General features: G+C 38.6%; 1 protein-coding gene across 1 annotated transcript; it reads right to left on the bottom strand.

Moving 5' to 3' along the window:
- Positions 1-952: 952 nt before the first annotated feature.
- LOC145126408 (plant intracellular Ras-group-related LRR protein 9-like) lies at positions 953-4,995 on the bottom strand. The gene is made up of 3 exons (XM_079061797.1): positions 4,113-4,995; positions 2,854-3,020; positions 953-1,774 (listed from the first exon to the last, which is right to left on the bottom strand). The coding sequence occupies exons 1-3, from the start codon at positions 4,839-4,841 to the stop codon at positions 1,129-1,131; spliced, it is 1,542 nt and encodes a 513-aa protein (XP_078917923.1). The 5' UTR covers positions 4,842-4,995; the 3' UTR covers positions 953-1,128.
- Positions 4,996-17,165: the final 12,170 nt, after the last annotated feature.

Raw genomic sequence — 17,165 nt, 5'->3', positions numbered from 1 at the left:
ATATCAACATAAAATATTTCCTGGAGATTACAGGATCAACCACGCATGCATGCTACAACACGTGTAAAAATTGCGAAAAAACATCTTGCTATGAGGCTTAATTACTTCGTAAATATACAAAAGAGAATACAAATACATTAAGTTCTTAAGTAAACATAAGGTGCTAATTATAAAAACTTACAATAAATATAATCATTTTAGTAAATAGCTCTTTTATAAATTTCATATACCATTTTTTTTTTCTAAATTATGGCCCTTTTATGATTTACAAATAGACCTTACCTTATTAATTACATATATTGGAAACAACTTTTTTATGTAGTTAAAAGTAGTTTGTCAAATCCTTTAATTATTTTGAGTCCTTTTTTGTTTTCTAGTACTTGTCAGTTGAATAAAATCGTATCGTTCAAAATACATGTCTAAAATCTAATTATAAAAGAAAATAGTGTTTTCACTAAAACAATTGTTATTCCGAAAACACATGAACGATATAAGGATTTAAACAAATTATTTTATAATATACTATAGAAAACTTTATGCTAAGTTTGAAAGGAGCTGATTCTCTCCACAATATATTTTTTTTTCTATATACAACAATTTATGTTTTAATCATAAAAAAACCTAAAGTGTTGTGTACAAAGAAAAAAATGTGTGCAAATCATTTCCCAAGTTTGAAGATAACTTTAAACGTATCTAACCACTATCATTTGTAAAATAAAAATAATAAAAATTCAAGATCAACCAAAAAAACAACAAACTTAATTCCAACTTTAAAATCAACTCTAACCAAAAAAAAAACAAAAAGTACTACAATTTTTTCTACAACGTATAATCCCAACTCATATAGTAAATCACAACCCAAGGTAGAAATATCCTTTTGTAAAATGGAATGAAGTTTAGCATGTTACACACCCATCCCAAATCTAGTACAACACAAAGGGAAGAAACACAATTGTGCTCCAAAACCATCAAAATTTTAAAGTAATGTAATGTGCTTATCAAAAGAACAAGCCACATTGTGTATGCTTTGTTTCCACAGAAAAAAAGTTATTCTCTCAACAAACCCATATTAGGTACACAGTATCCCACTAGATTGACTGACATACGGCCAGTAACATGGTCATAGACTCATAGTTGCTGATTGAGGTAAGGCTCGTCGTTTATTTTTGTGTTTGTATTCCCACCACCTCCCAAATATCCACCAACAGCATTGGTCAGCCACAAGGTGCTACGACTCAACCAACCACCACCACCCTGTGTTTGATCATTCTCGGGGTACTTACTTTTCTCCTCTTCTTCTAGTAAAATCTCAAGCAACCTCTTAGCCATAAACTCCTTCACAGCTTCAATCCCTTCATTCACTATTTCCTTAGGAGGAATCACCAACGGGTTTTCATCCACATTAAGTTTTATAAGATTCTCAAGGCGACCAAATGTGGCAGGCAGTTCATGGATCTGGTTGTTACTGACATCGAGTTCTTTGAGGCTTGTTAGATCGCCGATTGTGTAGGGGAGTGATGTGAGGTCACTGAAGTTACCACTGAGATTCAGAATCTCAAGGTTTGAAAGCCTCCCGATTGATGGTGGCAGGTTTCTGAGTTCATTGAAATGGGCATCTAGGAATTGAAGAGATGTCATTTCGCCAATTGATGTAGGAAGTGACCGCAGCTTGTTTAAAGGGACTGAAAGTCGCTTTAGATTCTCAAGTTCGTACCCGATGTTGGTGGGTAGATATGTTAGCTTATTGAAGCTGACATCCAGTTCTACCAGTGACCTAAAATGAGAGAGGGTGAATGTAAAGAAATAGCAATGTACTTTTGTTGATTTGTTTGCATCCTACTTTTCTTTTTTTCCTGTAACAACAATGTACTTTGAAAAATATACCCAATTAAAGCAATGTCATCAGAATACAAAGCTTTTTCACTACTGTGATTGGGTAGGTTTTTCAAAGTATATTGTCCTAATAAGAAAAAAATTAAAAGTACAACATTGTAATTGGATAGAATTTGCATGAGACAGATGGACAATGCCTTGAAAATAAAAAAGTTCAAAAGTTCAACCAGTGACATAAAACAAGCATATTATCATTTATTTGAGGTAAATGCAAGAAATAGCATTGTCCATTTATCTCAAATTTGCATGTCTTGCATTTATCCCAAATTAGCATAGGACAATTCATTTGTAAGAAAACATTTCAAAGTTCTACCAGTGACCTAAAACAAGTGTATTAGTATTAGTATTAATTTGGGATAAATGCAAGACATAGCATTGTACTTGCATCGACTTGTTTATTATAGCATCCTACTTTCATTTATTCCTATACAGCATTGTGCTTTGAAAATATCTACCTAATAATAGCACTGTAATCCATATTGGGTAGGTTTTTCAAAGTAAACTGTTCTAATAAGAAAAAGTCATAGTAAAATGCTATATAATTGGATAGAATTTTCACAGGACAATGCCTTAATAAGAAAAAAAAAAGTTCAAAGTTTTGTAATAGCAAGAAACAGAAGTAGTATGCTATAAAAAAATGAAAGTACATTGCTATTTCTTAATTGCACTGCTAGAATTGAATGATTTTTTTCAATGTATATTGTTCTAATAGTTCTAATAAGAGAAAGTTTTGAAAGTTTAATGCTATAACTGAATAGAGTTTTCATAGAACAATACCTTAATAAGAGAAAACTTCAAAGTGTTGTAATAAAAAGAAATGAAAGTAGGATGCTATAATAGACAACTAAAAATGGAAGCACGATGTTGTTCCTTCCATTTAGCCTTATTTAATTATACAATAGTTTACTAAGATAGGTGAGAGAGAAGAGGAAACTCAGTGATGTATCTAAATACATGTACCTGCAGTGACAGATGCTATCAGGCAAGGACGTGAGCTTGTTGCTAGAGACGTCTAAAGTCTTCAATTTCAGCAATAAGCCAATGGAATCTGGTAATGATTCCAAAAGATTGGAAGAAGCGTTAAGCTCCTCAAGATTCTCAAGTCCAGCAATTGAATCAGGAATGGCCTGTTCAAGTACACAAAGGGTGGTCAGTCTGGAAAGTGTACAGTTAAGTTAAATAACCTCAATCAACCACTAAACACAATATATTTCTAGTTTTTCTTTTCCTATTATACCCTTAAGGTAAAGCGGTAAAGCCTAAACGCCCACTGAAAAATCCAACTTCTGTGGTTCTAAAATTCTAATGAAGGATACTGTAGTCAATGGAGCACCTAATGATGAGTCGCTTGTGGTAAAGTGATAATTATTGGAAGGTAGGACCCTTGTTAGAGAAAGAATGGAGTATATGGATCCAACTTCACCACCAAAAAATAATTGAATATTGATGTTTAAAGATGTAGTGTCATGATGGTGTTGGTGAAGATAGAACAATGGTAAAATGGGTGCATTATGTGCTTTCAAATTTCAATGATCCGATCACTGACGAAAACAAGCTATGAACTTTGGAGTTTCATTTGTATTTTATGTGATGATAGATTGGGTTGAAAGTCGTGAACATCAATACAAGAGTTCCTCTCTCAGTTAATGAAGAGGTATATATCTAATGTCTAACAACAATCTTATTATTTTCTTTCATGGTGTGATAACTGATAACAAGTCATGTGCCATTAACTCACTTTGATTGCTACTGGCCGAAGTATTCAAGACTAGCATTTCCAAGTTAATATTCCTAGATGAATAGTCTTTCTAATCCCAAAAGCAATTCAACTTTGCATAGATCAATCCACAACCGAGAAGCAAATTCCAGTTTGAATATGAAGCAATGAACTAGAACAGATTAATGGTATATCTAAAGCCTGGTTCGGTAACTGAAAAATTACTCATCACATCAAATGGTTAAGCTGGATCTTCAATTATAATATAGGCTGATTCTCGTCTATCTAACAGATTCACCTATGATTGATCGTGCAAGGTATAACTTGTATAGTTGTATATGCAAGCTAATAGCAAGATAATTGACATCTCATCTTCACAATTATTTAAGTCCACCAATAATACAGATTAGGCAATAATGCAAAGAATGCCGAAAATCAAGATCGTCAGATAAATCAATAAAATGATATTAATATCATACGGTGATGAAATTATTAGACTAACCTGAAGTTGATTCGAGGATATCTTAAGAGAAACCAACATACGAAGCTTCCCAAAGGCTTCAGGAAGAAACGGCAACCGCCTCTCCGATAGATCGATCCTTTTAAGATCATTTGCTAACGCATCATTCAGAATGGCAACAACTTCATCCTTAACATCGTCCTCGACGGTTGGAAATTCACTAGAACACCCTTGGTCATCAACCGCGACCGATTTTCCTCCCTTCTTAGCTTCCTCATAAAGCTTCTCAAGCCTCTTTTCCGCCTCACTCAACATCTTCTCATACGATTGATGCATCTCATACAACGAGATAACGGCCTTGAACGACTGTTTCTCCCTCTCTTCCTCCTTCTTCCGCTTGTCAACCTCCACCTCATCTTTATCGGATAGAGTTACCTCTTCAAGTTGATTCGCCAAGCTTTCTTCGATCTCCGCCAGCCGCGACCTAGCGATATCAACAAATTCATGATCGGGACACTCGCCTAGGGTTTTTAGTACAGATCGTGTCCGAGATACATCGTCGACAGCTGCACGCATGGAAGCAAGAAGTTCAGGATCGCTTAAGTGAGGCATGCGTTCAGTGAGTTCGAAGTAAGGTTCCAGTTCGGATGTGGAAGGAACCGTCGGCGGTGGTTGCTCAATGTCGAACTCCGGTGACTGAGACCGGCTGACACTGGGGATTTTGGCCATTACGTAAGACAGGATTGGAAACTTCTTAGGGTTTGGATCCATTGCAAATCTAGCACAGATCGATGGACTATACGCCTGCTTTTGGATGCATTGTCAAAGGAGAGACAAATTGAACGATTGCTACAAGTAGTCTATCGTAGTCATGTGATGCCGGTGGAGTATTCGTTTTAGTATAAATTCCACCTTATCTCATAGGGTGACCGGGTCTTTTTGGTCCAAAAAGAACCTCGTTATCAACGCCAAAAAAATTAATCCATAAAATCTATATTTATATCTTATATAAAAAATAAAAAAATAGATAAATAAAGCAAATACCATTAAAATCATAACTTTTACACACTTAATTGAAAAAAGTTTATATTTAATTTTTCATTCACAAGCCTCAATAATTACGTTGACTTATCAATTAAAACCTAATAGCCGTTTAACAAACAATAACATTTCTCGGTCATTCACATCTTTGGTTAAAACACTCATCCATCACATTTCTATCCATAATTGTTCATTTTTCAGATCTCAAAAAAGGATTTCATGAAGTTGAAAAGGGATTGTGAAGAATCATTATTGTCATTTCGTTGAGCTCGAGAATTCATTGTTAAGACACACAGCAGGTGCAAGGTACATAAATGGTAACATGAAGTTGAAGTGTAAGTGGGTTTTTTCCTCACATAATTATCAGTAACAAGTTTATTTTTTTGGCATATTTAACATATGGCTTCTACTTATGGTACTAAGAAAGACAAAGACAAACGACCTGATAAGGTATACGATGAAGACTCATACTCAGATGATGAAGTTTTTTACTTCAGATTCTTGGATTTTCACAAGAAACCTTTAAGCCCCATCTAATTATGTAATGGCCATTTTCTTAACTTTTTTGTGTGATGAAAATATGTTAAAGAGGGGTATAGATGGTTTGGGGGATGATCAAAATCGATCTGATGTCAATGAGGCTGAGCATGGCCACATATCAGAGGTAAATGATTAAGAAGTTGTTGTGGAGTATAGGGTCCATGATCCAAACCAACTTTGGAACGAAATGAAGCTTGAATGGGGTAGGTGTTATGAGTCCCGTGCTCAACTAAGGTTTACATTAACAAACTATACAGTCCATAATGGATAATTATTTTACTTTGAGTAGAGTGATAGAGTTGGGGTTATTGCTAGGTACGGTAACAATTCTAATGATCAAAATCAATGTCCTTTTAGGGCACCAGCTAGTTGGAAGTATAATAAAATGACATTCCAAATTAAATCCATTGTTAAGACTCATCTTTGTGCTAGGAATTACAACTTCAGTATCTTAGTTACTTCTAGTTGGTTAGCCAAGCACTACTACTTACGAGATGCCATCAGGAAGCCCAAAATGACATTGGATGAGATGAAAGAAGATGTTTTGAGGAGGTTTTCAGTGAATGTATCCAAGGGGAAATGTCAAAGAGCAAGGTCATGAGATAAGAAAATGATAGAAAGAAAGTTAGAAGAACATTATGGTAGGGTTTGGGACTATGCAGATGAAATGTAACATCCCAAAATCCAAGACCAAAAATTTCGTTTTTAGTTTAACAATTCATAAACCAACAGTATAAAAACAACCATAATACTATCTCATGTCAAGACCAAAGTGTTAGTAATCAAAACATATTATCATAAAACCATATCAGAGTAGAATCACAAAGATCTCATGTGCGGAAAACATAGTGTGATGCGTTGCGATCGAGCCGGCTCCTTTCCTTTGAAAACGAAGTACCTGAAACCAAAACTGAAAACCGTAAGCACGAAGCTTAGTGAGTTCCCTCATCATACCACATACCATACAAATCACATACTGTCAGGCATACAGGGGTGCCCAAACTACCCCATGTCATGCATATCTGGGTGCCCGACCTACCCTGCTGAGCATACCGAGGTGCTCAACCTACCCCTGTTAGGCATATCGGGGTACCCAACCTACCCCTGTCGGCATATTTGGGTGCCCAACCTACCCCTTCAGTCCTGTCGACCGGTAATCGGGGACTATTTCACCCCTACTACTACCACATAATATCATATCACATATGTCATAATCTATCTAGCATAGTTGGGTACTAAACTACCCCTTTGGCCCTATCGACCGGTAACCGGGGACTATTCCCCCTACTACCACTATCACATAACATCATATCATGCTAGCACATAAAACATATCAGGTAGTAGCAAACCTAGATAATTATCACAAAGACAATCATCTATCAACCAACTCCTACTAGTGGGTCGGCATTGTGGCTGTAGACCCACTTCTACTGGAAGGTAACTCACCTCACACTGCTGAAGTCCCGTAGACAAAACTCTAGTTGTTGGATGACAGGTTCTCAAACTGTCAATCATCAAAATAACACCCAATCAGTAATTAGGTTCCAACATATACCCATAAGTCTATGATTGGGGTAAAAGGCTACTTTACCCCCAACTTAGCTTGACTCAAACTCAAGGCCCAATCCAAAGGCCTAAAAGTCAAACTCATAAATCAAAGCCCAACATATGGCCCAATTTTCCAAATTGGGCCAAAACCTTTACATGGTCTTACCCTAAGGCCCAACCATTTAGTCCAGTCCAAACATTTGGCATTTCTAATGGCCCAATATCTCATAATCATAAAGGCCCAATTATGGCCCATCTATGGCCTAATTTTCCAAATTAGGCCCAAACCCCTCACATGGGCCTTACCCTAAAGCCCATTAAATTATTCTAGTCCATTTGCTTGTTCTTGGATGGCCCATTATTAGCCCAATCACTAAAGCCCAATAGAAAGGTCCAACTTAAGGCCCAAGTGAAATTAGGGTTTCCACATAAAATGACGATTAGGGTTAAGTGTTTCTTACTTAACCCATTAAGGACTTAATCCATTAAGTCCATCAATCTACTGGGTAAATCATATAGTGTGATTGGGTGCAATTCACAATTCCATTCCTATGGCCCAAAATGCGGGTCCCGATAAGTCCAAACTGATATATCCAAAATTAGGGTTTTCTAAACCCTAATTAGGGTTTCCAACCCAATCACAACCCAATAGGCCCAAAACTAAGTCTTTAGATTAATTAGGGTTTCATTAGGCCCATTAGGGTTTCACTAGGCCCATTAGGGTTTCGCTAGTCGGGCACCACCCACTACTACCTTGGGCAGTGGTGGTCAACGGCAGCTCATGGCGGCGGCCACCACCTCACGGTGGTGTTTATGTGTGACATCCCCAAAATCACGGCCAAAAAAGACGGATTTAATTTATGCTTTTAAAACAATTTCAGAGTAATCCTTTGATTAAAAGAGTTGCGGAATTTATTCCCAAAACGAAATATGATAAAATAAGATTTACCAAAGCATTTCATAAAGAAATGTATTTTCATTGTATAACAAAACTCGGGATGTCATGTTCCGATAAACAGACCAAAAGCATAAACATTACAATACAGACCTTACAACAGTTATATAAAACAACAGGTCTATAATCCAAAAATAACTTGACAAGTCATCCAACTTATGCTCTGGCGCCACTACCTGTAATACAAAGAAAACTGAGTGGGTCAGGCTTGGGAGCCTGGTGAGCATATAGGGTTTTCAACCCACAATAAATAATTATATTTAATTCCACCAACCAACAATAACCCAATTACCCATTCCCGTTATTCTCACTTTACGTCCCTAAGACAACTAACATAAGGGACCTAGTCTAAGAATATTTCATCGGGGCGACAACACATGCTTCGGGGGTTCCTCAGCAATATAAGTCAAATAAGGCAACCATGAGGGGGATGGAGTACAGCGAATGAACACCCAAGTTCATTAACACCTACAGGTGGCGAGCCTGCTAGCGTTCCACAGGACTGTCTAGAAAAGTCCGTGGTCGTCATCTAAACTCCGCTAGATGACTAAATCAAAAACAACATCGAGGCCTCTCATCTTTTTATCACAAGACAGCTATCTACCCATGTTCTACCCAACATTTTAGTAGATAAAATATACATTTTTATACATAATTTAAAACCTGTATAGCATGTTCATTCAAAACACATTCCAGATAAAAGATGAGACACATAAACATAACACATATTTCATAGAGAATAAATCGTATCTATGAGATTAGAAGATAACATCGATACACTCGCATAACACATATACTTAGTACGTTAAATCGATACTTGTATAAAATCGTGCATTTGAAAGAGATTATGTACCCCCTTCAAATCAACACCAATATATAAACACATAACACGTATTTCATAGTAAATACTTCGTATTTATGTATTAGAAGAAAGTAACTACACGCTCACTTGATCAGAAGATGATCGGACATCACTACGGCTTGTAGAAGTAGTATTCTTCGGTGAAACCGGGATCACTTCACACGCCGGGCTTCTCGCGGGCAGAGCTTCGGCTCGGAAACTCTTTTCTTCTCGGGATCTTCGGGCTTCGGGACTTGCTTCGGGTCTTGGGATGAACACCGGGGCTTCGGGGGGTTAAAATAGGGCTTAGAGAGAGTATCGGGAGTGGGAGAGTAAGAGATGAGCAACCAAACTCGGCTGACCCTCGATTTCTATTTATAGGGTGAATTTTCTGAGTTCACCTCGTGAGTTTCTAATATTCACCTCGTGAACTGGCTCACCTCGTGAGTTTCTAATATTCACCTCGTGAGCTCGATACGTCATTGCGTTCGTCATGGCCACTTGCCCTGGAAGACGTCCATCATCTGTTCACCTCGTGAACCATATATGTTCACCTCGTGAACCATATATGTTCACCTCGTCCATCATCATGGCCACTTCCTCATACGAAGTCAGATTTGGGCGTTCTTTTTATGCACGCTCTTGGTTTAACGAACTCTACAACTTCCGTTTAGATCACTAAGGCTAGATATCGCTCTATCTTAAATTCATATTTTACGTCATTCAGCATCGTGCCGGTTATGTCGCGAAACTTCGACAGGTCATAACTTCTTCGTTATAACTCGGATTTCGGCGTTCTTTATATCTCCAGAATCCTTGTTTCAACCACTACAACTTTATGTAAAGATAACGGGTTTATCTCACACTTTAATTTTGACGCTTATTTTATTCTTAATTCAATTAAGCCACACAACTAAGCATAAAACACATAATACTCAAATATTTCATCATTAATACTTCAAAAGAGTTACAAAGGTTAACCTAGACTATTACATCAACAATAATGCCTAGCCTGGAAATGCGGGCGTTACAATTCTCTCCCCCTTAGGATGATTTCGTCCCCGGAATCACACATCAACAAACAAATGCGGATAGCGACTCAACATGTCACTCTCCGTTTCTCAGGTGAGATTTGGCCCATTCGTATGTTTCCAACGGACAAGCACTAATTCGACCATCTTGTGTCGTAATTTCTTAGTCTTCCGGTCAACGATTGCCTCAGGTTCTTCAATTAACTTTTTGTTTTCATCAATTCTCAACTCCGAAAGTGGAATCATGTCGGGAACTTCTCCCGTGAACTTTCTCAAATAACACACATGGAAAGTGTTATGAATTTCATTCAGTTCTTCGGGTAATTCGAGCTTGTAAGCTTGGTTCCCAATCCTCTGAAGAACTTTAAACGGTCCAATAAACCTTTGACTCAACTTTCCCCTTTTACCAAATCTTGTAAGTCCCTTCCACGGCGAGACTTTAAGCAAAACCGAATCTCCAACTTCAAAAGTCATCGGTCTTCGCTTTTTGTCAGCATAGCTCTTTTGATGATCTTGAGCTGCTAACATTCTTTCCCTGATCACTTTCAACTTCTCAGCAGTCTGATGGACCATTTCGGGTCCCATAAACTGCTTTTCTCCAGCCTCTAGCCAACAAGACGGCGTACGACACTTCTGTCCGTACAAAGCTTGATAAGGTGCCATCTTTATGCTCGAGTGGAAACTATTATTGTAGGAAAATTCTACCAAAGGTAAATGTTCATCCCAGTTACCTAGGAATTCTAGTGTACATGCTCTCAGCATATCTTCAAGTGTTTGTATCGTTCTTTCACTCTGACCATCAGTCTGTGGATGGTAAGTTGTACTTAAACACAACTTGGTACCCATTTCCACTTGTAGACTTTTCCAAAACCTTGAGGTGAAACGGCTGTCACGATCCGATACAATCGTTAACCGAACACCGTGAAGCCTCACAATTTCCTTTACGTAAGAATTCGCAAGCTTTTCCATAGACCATTTCTCATTGGCTGCTATGAAATGCGCACTCTTAGTGAATCGATCAACGACCACCCAAATCATGTCGTGACCGTTCTTTGTTCTAGGCAGTTTAGTGACAAAATCCATGGTAATGTCTTCCCATTTACCCATGGGTACAGGCAAAGCTTCTAAACTCCCATATGGTTTTTGATGTTGTGCCTTAACCCTCGCACAATTCACACACTCGGCCACATACTTTGCTATATCAAGCTTCATCGTCGGCCACCAGTAGTAGGGTTTCAGGTCCCTATACATTTTAGTGCTGCCAGGATGAATCGAGTACATGGTTTTGTGAGCTTCTTCCATCAGAAGATCTCTAATTCCTCCTAACTTAGGCACCCAAATTCGATCTTGGAATACCTTTAGTCCATGACCGTTTGTATCAAACACCAACATTTTGCCCAAACGTTCCTCCTTCCGGTCATTCTTTTCAGAAGCTTCCTCTTGAGCTTTCTTTATACTCTCCACAATTGTCGAGACAACTTCTATTCTCAACGCTCTTGGCCTTTTTCTCTCAACATTGACTTTCCGACTGAGAGCGTCAGCGACAACATTAGCTTTACCGGGATGGTAAAGTATCTCACAGTCGTAGTCCTTGAGTAACTCCAGCCAGCGTCGTTGCCTCATATTCAATTCTTTCTGATTAAAGAGATATTGGAGACTCTTATGATCAGTGAAAAGTTTGCACTTCGTGCCATAGAGGTAATGCCTCCATATTTTTAGTGCAAATAATGTGGATGCCTCAAATGGAATTGCTTACCTTGTAGTAGTAGTTGATTGCTTGGAGTTTGAGAGCCTAGCACCAATAATGTGGATGCCTCAAATGGAAGTCACAAATCACCACAAACTTGGAAACTTGAGAGAATAGTCACAAACTTCTTGAAATCGGCCCTCTTGGTTTACACACATCAACTAGTGCAATTTCAAGAACCAAAGCCTCCTTTATATAGTGTGGTGGATTAGGGTTACATCCATGTAAACCCTAATACCCATGTCTTTTCATTTCCATGAGATCCATGGGTTAAAGCTCCATGGAGTATCCATGGATTTTCCATACAAGCCTAGCCCATTCCAAATAAGCATTAGCCCACACTATATAAATCTCCATTGGCTCCTTTATAGCTGGTACAACTCCAAGGTCTCCGATGAAGTTCTTTAGCCATATAGCCTCCTTTGCTGCCTCGCTTGCTGCTATATACTCTGATTCACAAGTGGAATCAGCCACTGTCTCCTGCTTGGAACTTTTCCAAGTAATTGCCCCTCCGTTTAGAGTAAAGACCCAGCCCGACTGAGAGCGGAAATTATCCCTGTCGGTCTGAAAGCTAGCATCACTGTACCCTACAACTCTCAAGTCCTCACTGCCACCGAGGGTAAGGACCCAGTCCTTAGTCCTCCGTAGGTACTTGAGGATATTCTTTACCGCAGTCCAGTGTGCCTTGCCAGGGTTCCCCTGATACCTGCTAACCATGCTCAAAACAAAGGCTACATCAGGTCGAGTACACGTCATAGCATACATGATCGATCCTACAGCTGAAGCATAAGGTATTCGACTCATTTCTGCTATCTCAGCCTCAGTACTAGGGCTTTGTGTCTTACTCAATCTGGCGTTACTCTGGATGGGTAACTCTCCTTTCTTGGAGTTATGCATGTTGAACCTTTTCAACACTTTGTCCACATAGGTGCTTTGACTAAGTCCAATTAATCTTTTACTCCTGTTTCTCAAAATCCTTATCCCTAGGATATAGGCAGCTTCTCCAAGGTCCTTCATAGCGAAACACTTCCCAAGCCAGGACTTTACTTCCTGCAGGGTTGGGATGTCATTTCCTATGAGTAGTATGTCATCCACATACAGTACCAAAAATCTGACTATACTCCCACTAGCCTTGATATAGACACAAGATTCATCTTCACTCCTTGAAAAGCCAAATTCTTTGACTTTCTCATCAAAGCAAAGATTCCATCTGCGAGGTGCCTGTTTTAATCCATAAATGGATTTCTCGAGCTTACACACTCTACTGGGGTACTCTGTACTGACAAAACCCTCTGGTTGAACCATGTAAACATCTTCAGCCAACTTTCCATTAAGGAAAGCGGTTTTGACATCCATTTGCCATATTTCATAATCATGAAATGCAGCAATGGCTAACAGAACCCTAATAGACTTAATCTTGGCCACTGGTGAAAAGGTCTCGTCATAATCAACTCCCGGAGTTTAAGAATAACCCTTTGCAACCAGTCGTGCCTTATAAGTGTGTACATTACCATCCATGTCGGTTTTCTTCTTGAAGATCCATTTGCACCCAACTATCTTACGATCAGGTACATTGTCAACCAAGTTCCAAACTTGATTGTCATACATGGACTGTATCTCGCTATCCATAGCCTCTTTCCATTTAGCAGCCTCAGGGCCTGCCATGGCTTCCGTGTAGCTGTTAGGCTCATCCAGATTTACCAGTGTGTTATCACTGATAAGTGTCTCACCTTCTGCAGTAATATGAAAACCATAATAATGCTCAGGTGCATTCCTAACTCTGGTGGAACGCCTCAGAGGTATAGATTCTTCAGTCGGCTCAACAGGAGTTTCCTCCTCAGGTTGAGGGCTAGGGTTTGAGGTTCCTTCACCACTTGACTCTTGAATTTCCTCAAGGTCAATTTGCCTCCCACTATCTCCTTGGCTCATGAATTCTCTCTCTCGAAAGAATCCTCTTCTTGCTACAAAGACCACATTATCATTGGGTCTGTAGAAGATGTAACCAAAGGATTTCTGTGGGTAGCCGATGAAAATACACCTTTCGCTTCGGGGTTCGAGCTTATCGTGAGTCTCGTGTCTCACGAAAGCCTCGCAACCCCAAATCTTTATATGGTATAGATTGGGAACTTTTCCAGTCCACAACTCGTGAGGTGATTTGGCAACCTTCTTTGTAGGGACTAGATTAAGGATATGGGCGGCAGTCTCTAAGGCATACCCCCAAAATGAGATTGGTAGCGAAGCTCGACTCATCATGGAACGAACCATGTCCAACAAGGTCCGATTGCGCCTCTCAGCTACACCATTCAACTGTGGTGTCCTAGGAGGTGTCAATTGTGAGACAATCCTACATTCCTTAAGATGGTCAAGGAACTCAGTACTAAGATACTCACCACCACGATCGGATCGAAGCATCTTAATGTTCCTGCCCAACTGATTCTCCACTTCTTGCTTAAACTCTTTGAATTTCTCAAAGGTTTCTGACTTATGCTTGATTAGGTAGACATATCCATATCTACTAAAATCATCAGTAAAAGTCACATAGAACCGATTAGCATCTCTTGTGGCGGTTCTGAAGGGTCCACACACATCCGTGTGTATGAGGTCCAATAAACCTTCACCCCTAGCACAAGTGCCAGTAAAAGGTGACTTTGTCATTTTACCAAGCAAACAAGATTTACAACTATCATCTGACTTTAGGTCAAATGACTCCAAGACTCCATCCTTTTGGAGTTGGCATATGTGTTTCTTGCTTACATGTCCAAGACGACAATGCCAAAAGGATGCTTTATCTAAGCTAGTGGAAGAGTTAATACACAATACATTATTTCCTAGATTATCTACAACAGATACAGTTTCATACATGCCATCACAAGGTAATGCTTTAAAATAAAGAACATTATTAAAGAAAGCATCAATACTACCATTATTATTATCAAAATAAAAGGTAAAACCTTGTTTATACAATGCATGAAAGGAAATAACATTTCTTGCCATTTCTGGCGAAATAATAACATTTATTCAAATCTAATGTAAACCCACTATTTAGCACTAAGGAATAAACTCCTATCTTGGTGACAGGTGAAGCTTTCCTGTTTCCCATGATCAAGTTTATCTTTCCCTGCTCCACATTCTCACTTCTTTTTAGTCCCTGCAAATCACAACATTTGTGAATACCACAACCTGTATCAAGGACCCAAGACTTAGAATGAGGTGAGTTATTAGACAATATAGTGTATATACCTGCATGGTTGGGTTTTACTTTCCCATCCTTCAAATCTTGCTGGTACTTTGGGCAGTTTCGCTTCCAGTGCGACTTTTCATAGCAATAGAAGCATTCAGCCTCATTAGGGTTAGCAGAAGGAGTGACAAAACCTTTCTTGGTTTTGCTTGAAGAGGAGCCTTCAAGGGTCTTACCCTTGGTACCCTTAGAAGGGTTCTTTCTTTTCTTCCCTTTGCCATGCCCGATTGCCAAGACATTGGCCGCAGTTGGAGTAGGAGTAGGAGTAGTAACAACCGACTTACCCTTTAGACCACTTTCGGCGGTCTTCAAGAGTCCTTGAAGTTTTCTGAGGGTGACTTCTTCCTTGTTCATGTGATATGTCATGCGGAATTGATCATAACACGATGGCAAGGAGTGCAAAATGATGTCTATTGCTAACTCCTCAGGGAAGTGCACATTCAGCTTCAGTAAACGGTCCACATACCTTTGCATTTTCTGCATGTGGCCCGTGATGGGTTCACCATCCTTCATTCGGGTTGTTATCATGGAGGAGATTATTTCATATCGCTCTTGACGAGCACTTTGATGGTAGCGGCCCATCAAGTCCTGGTGCATCTCAAAAGGATAATAGTCCTCATAGGACTTTTGGAGCTCGGCTGTCATGGTGGCCATCATGATGCATGCCACTTTTGTAGCATCTCTTTCATGTACCTCATATTCAGCAAGCTCTTCAGGAGTAGCAGTTGGCTAGGGTACCTTCAGCTCCTTGTCGAGAACATATTCTTTGTTCTCATACCGAGTGACCATCCTGATGTTTCTGATCCAATCTGTAAAGTTGGACCCATCAAAGATGACTCTCCCACAAAGATTCACGAGAGAGAAGGAGCTAGTAGGGTTTGAGCCAGAAGCATTGTTATTGGAAGACATCTGAAAAGAAGAGGGAATAGATTAGATTAGATATAGAGATAGTCCTTAACAAAACACCCAAATGTAATATTAAGGCTAGGACCCAACACAATATTTTATAACTTAGAAGAGGGATGCCGTAATCTAAGCTATAAGATATTTGAAGGTAGGTGAATGACGATTCACCAATTTCCACCATGAAAAACGAAATATTTAATTAGGTTTTAATTGGTTTAGAAACTCCTAGATTCTTTGAGATTCATTGAACTTTCTTCAATGGCATGTTTCAATCTCGAGTGTGCCCTTCAAGTTTTGTGACTGGGATGCCGAGGATCACAAAACAAGGTGTAAAGTAACCATGCAAATTACTTGGTACCCTTAATGTATTACCCCTCAATCGATGTGCCGGTTAACCACACATGCTCCATCGATACTATGATAAACATTAAGTCACCCTTTACTTACCTTGTTAAGTTCAAGTTAGTGTGCCCGTTAACCACACACGCTCCACTAACGACTTAAACAAAGTGTAAAGTGTAATTTCATGGATTAGCACCTTATTCACATTTTCCTAAAATAACTAAGATTGGGAATTCAATAAAGTTTAGTTACTTTAGTATTATCATTATACTTTTAATGAGAATTTATAAGTCCTTGTCCTACCCGTTCGGCTAACGACCCTCCACCGATCAAGGAAGCGGTGGGTGAGAGTGGACACCCATTAAGTTTCCATTTTATAGGCAACAACCTTATACCCCCCTTATAGACCGGCTTCGTGAATGAGGCGTACTAGCGGTAAAACGACTTGATCTTATACATATATAAATATTATTAAGCTTATAATATTATAAAGTATAAGGATTGAATTTTAACTTTTAAAATTCTAGGGGTTGGAACTAAAGTTTTTAATATGACTTTACATGTTCCAAAACTTGAGGGCAAGTTTTGTAAACTTTCAAAACTTTTCATTTCTCATAACTTATGAGTTAATGGTTATTAAAAATGAAGACTCTTCATTTTTTGTAACCTATGTGTTCTTTTAATGGTTATTTATAAATGTGACTTTTGGTTATCCATAACTTAAGAACTAGTTATGGACTCCATTAAAACATATAAAGATCAAGAATTAACCTAATCAATTATTAACACATAATTTCTATGATCTTCTAAACTCATATGTTTATGAGTGTTCATATCAAAAATTTCAATAATCGTAAGTACAAATACAAAACTTGAAATTTTGATACGAGCTTTTGAACAAAACTT

The sequence above is a fragment of the Lactuca virosa genome, chromosome 1 (assembly GCF_052849685.1).
Source record: "Lactuca virosa cultivar CGN04683 chromosome 1, Lactuca_virosa_CGN04683_v6, whole genome shotgun sequence".
Lineage (NCBI taxonomy): Eukaryota > Viridiplantae > Streptophyta > Magnoliopsida > Asterales > Asteraceae > Lactuca > Lactuca virosa.
The sequence above is the reverse complement of the archived record's forward strand: the minus strand, read 5'-3'. Positions and strand labels throughout refer to the sequence as shown.

What these genes read in the sequence shown, in the direction of transcription:
- LOC145126408 (XM_079061797.1), bottom strand. Translation starts at nt 4,841, where the DNA reads ATGGATCCAAACCCTAAGAAGTTTCCAATCCTGTCTTACGTAATGGCC. An exon ending in TATCCTCGAATCAACTTCAG is followed by an intron (nt 3,021 to 4,112) that starts GTTAGTCTAATA and finishes GTACTTGAACAG; the next exon opens with GCCATTCCTGATTCAATTGC. An exon ending in GATAGCATCTGTCACTGCAG is followed by an intron (nt 1,775 to 2,853) that starts GTACATGTATTT and finishes CTCTCATTTTAG; the next exon opens with GTCACTGGTAGAACTGGATG.